Source organism: Octopus bimaculoides, chromosome 22 (genome assembly GCF_001194135.2).
Source record: "Octopus bimaculoides isolate UCB-OBI-ISO-001 chromosome 22, ASM119413v2, whole genome shotgun sequence".
In the NCBI taxonomy this organism is placed as follows: Eukaryota; Metazoa; Mollusca; class Cephalopoda; order Octopoda; family Octopodidae; genus Octopus; species Octopus bimaculoides.
In genome coordinates this window covers 32,040,796-32,043,408 of record NC_069002.1, presented here as the reverse complement: position 1 = coordinate 32,043,408, position 2,613 = coordinate 32,040,796, and the positions used below count along the sequence as shown (strand labels likewise).

Genomic DNA, 2,613 nt, shown 5'->3' with positions numbered 1-2,613 from the left:
CCCTCTGGTAATTAAGTGACACATGTACGTTAAGTATGTGGTATTTGTTAGATAGACAGACAGATAGATAGATAGATAGATAGATAGATAGATAGATAGATAGATAGATAGATAGATAGATAGATAGATATCTGTATTCCTCGCTCGCTTTGTCAATTTCTTAATGCTCTCTCTCCTTAACCCCCACTCTCTCTCTCAAATACTCTCTCTTTTTTTCCTCTCTCTCTCTCTCTCTCTCTCTCTCTTTCTCCTTAGATTAATTTTACCAATGAAACATCTGAGACCAAAAATCGCTGCCCTTCTCGAATTTTATATGAATTCCCTAAAATTATATTTATGCTGATAAACATTTTTCATTTAGCGATCCCTTCTTTTTTTTACAGCCCACCAGGCTAACGAAATCCCTAAAGGAGAGATTCCAGGAACGAACCAACATACAGTAGAAAAGTAAGTAAATTTGTTTTCAACTACTACTCATTTTTTTTTTACCATACGACCCCACCACGCCAAATCCACAAGTCCCCTTCTGTCATTATGAAATAACATCATTATTTAAGCTATCAAAATAATACCAATATTCAGAGATTTTTTTTACCATTATTGTAGTGCAGACACTTGCAAAACACACAGTCCCCTTCTGTTATGACCTTGAAACAGATGTAGAAATCACAACATCAATACTTTATGAGCTTAAAGGCACACTTTAAACTTGTATTCCTGTCATTACATGACATCACCATATATGGACACTTAAGGAATCGTGACCCCTATTTTAGTAAAAATACATCACGAAACTCACATTTCTTTTCGTCACTACGGAGAATCATAAGGAGAATTGTGCATCGTTTTTAAGGGTTTGTTGCTGTTGTATTAGTGAGGACATATTCCCAAACACTTTCTGTTTTTGCCATGAGACAATTGGCATCAATCCTTATGGATTTAGCAAAATTGTAATGATACACGATCTCTTCTATAGTGACGTTGACAGATTCCCTCTGAAGATGGACATCAGCACGTTCGCGAATTTAGCGGACTTCTACGATCTTGTTAACCTTGATTATCTTGATGGTCCTTTCAACACAACAGAAATTACAGAAGGGAAACAAAGCACTGCACATATCCAAGACGTATAGAGCTGCCAGAGATTGTGTAGAGAAAATCCACAGTAAAAATAAGATTACTGAAAAATTATTATTATTATTATTATTATTATTATTATTATTATTATTATTATTATTATTATTATTATTATCATTATTATTATTATTATTATTATCATTATTATTATTATTATTATTATTATTATTATTATTATTATTATAGTGTTTTCGTTTAGGCATACTTTATGTTTTGTTATTATTCTCATTTTATTTTCGTTTTATTTAGTTATTTATTTGTTTATTTATGTATTCATTTTGTACTTTTTTCTGTTTTTAATTTCTCTTATTGAAAAAAACGCTTTTCTGTTTATTTAACACGTCACAGTGGAGACAGAACTGAAGAAAAGACAAGGTTTTAGATCTAGTTAGGTAACGTGACATATTTCACACATCACGCAACTCACCAATCACACTTCTCACGCAACACGCCCCATACATCTCACAGCCCACTGCAAACATCTAACACCTAACATCTAATATCTCACGTTTCAAATCTCACATTACACATCCTTACACCTCACATCATACATCACACTTCACAAAACACACATTTCACATCCCGCATTACAAATCACATATTTCACATCTTACATCCCACTTCACATATCCCCCATCTCGCATCACAAATTATGTATCCCACATCACATCATATTTCTCACACAAAATGCATCGTATTTCACACATTTCACATTTGATATCATAGTTCAAACATCTCACACCTCACACCTCACATTACACGTCCCACATTACACATCTTATTTCACGCATCACATTCCTCACACATATACTTCATCTCACATCACAAATCACCTTCCATCTTACATCACAAATCACATATCTCACATTTCACATCTTACATTACATTTCTCATACAACACACATCATGCATCACACATCTCACATCACACTTCTTAAAATTTACATCACACGGATCACAACACACATATCACACACCATACACACAACTCACATTACACACACATCAAATATTTCACACATCACACGCATACACGCACACAAATATCACGTACACATTTCACATTCACAAACCGGAGTAATTATTAGAGTCATTAGCCTGCTAGATAGAATATCTCGTTGTATATGCCCCGACTCCCTGCACTCTAAAGTCAGTTTTGCCTGTAATCTTTTTGCGGTCGATGTAAATTGTGCCAATCCAGGGAAGCGGTTGAGTGGCGGGTTTGTGAAAACGTCAGATTAGATGCCTTGTGGTATTTGTTACAACTCCTTGAGTTTTTAGTTCAAATCCCACCAGGGCTTACTTGCGTGGCAGACTTAATCCACCACCCGGTTTAACACAACCACCTGATACATCGAGTGCCTTAAGTGGAGGCTACCACTGCGTTGCAAGCATTCGGGGCAGGTCTCTAGTTTCAGGATACATTCCTTCCTTTCTTCCACCAGTCTCGGAAGCTCTGCAAAGGGTCATGGCCAC

General features: G+C 35.6%; 1 protein-coding gene across 4 annotated transcripts in view; it reads left to right on the top strand.

Moving 5' to 3' along the window:
• The window catches only part of LOC106869637 (uncharacterized), a 99,735-nt gene that overhangs the window by 72,144 nt on the left and 24,978 nt on the right, over positions 1-2,613 (top strand). For all 4 annotated transcript variants that reach the window (XM_052975743.1, XM_014915453.2, XM_052975745.1 and 1 more), the window contains one exon: positions 384-447. In XM_052975743.1, coding sequence (XP_052831703.1) covers positions 384-447 — 64 coding nt within the window. The remainder of the gene's footprint in view (positions 1-383; positions 448-2,613) is intronic.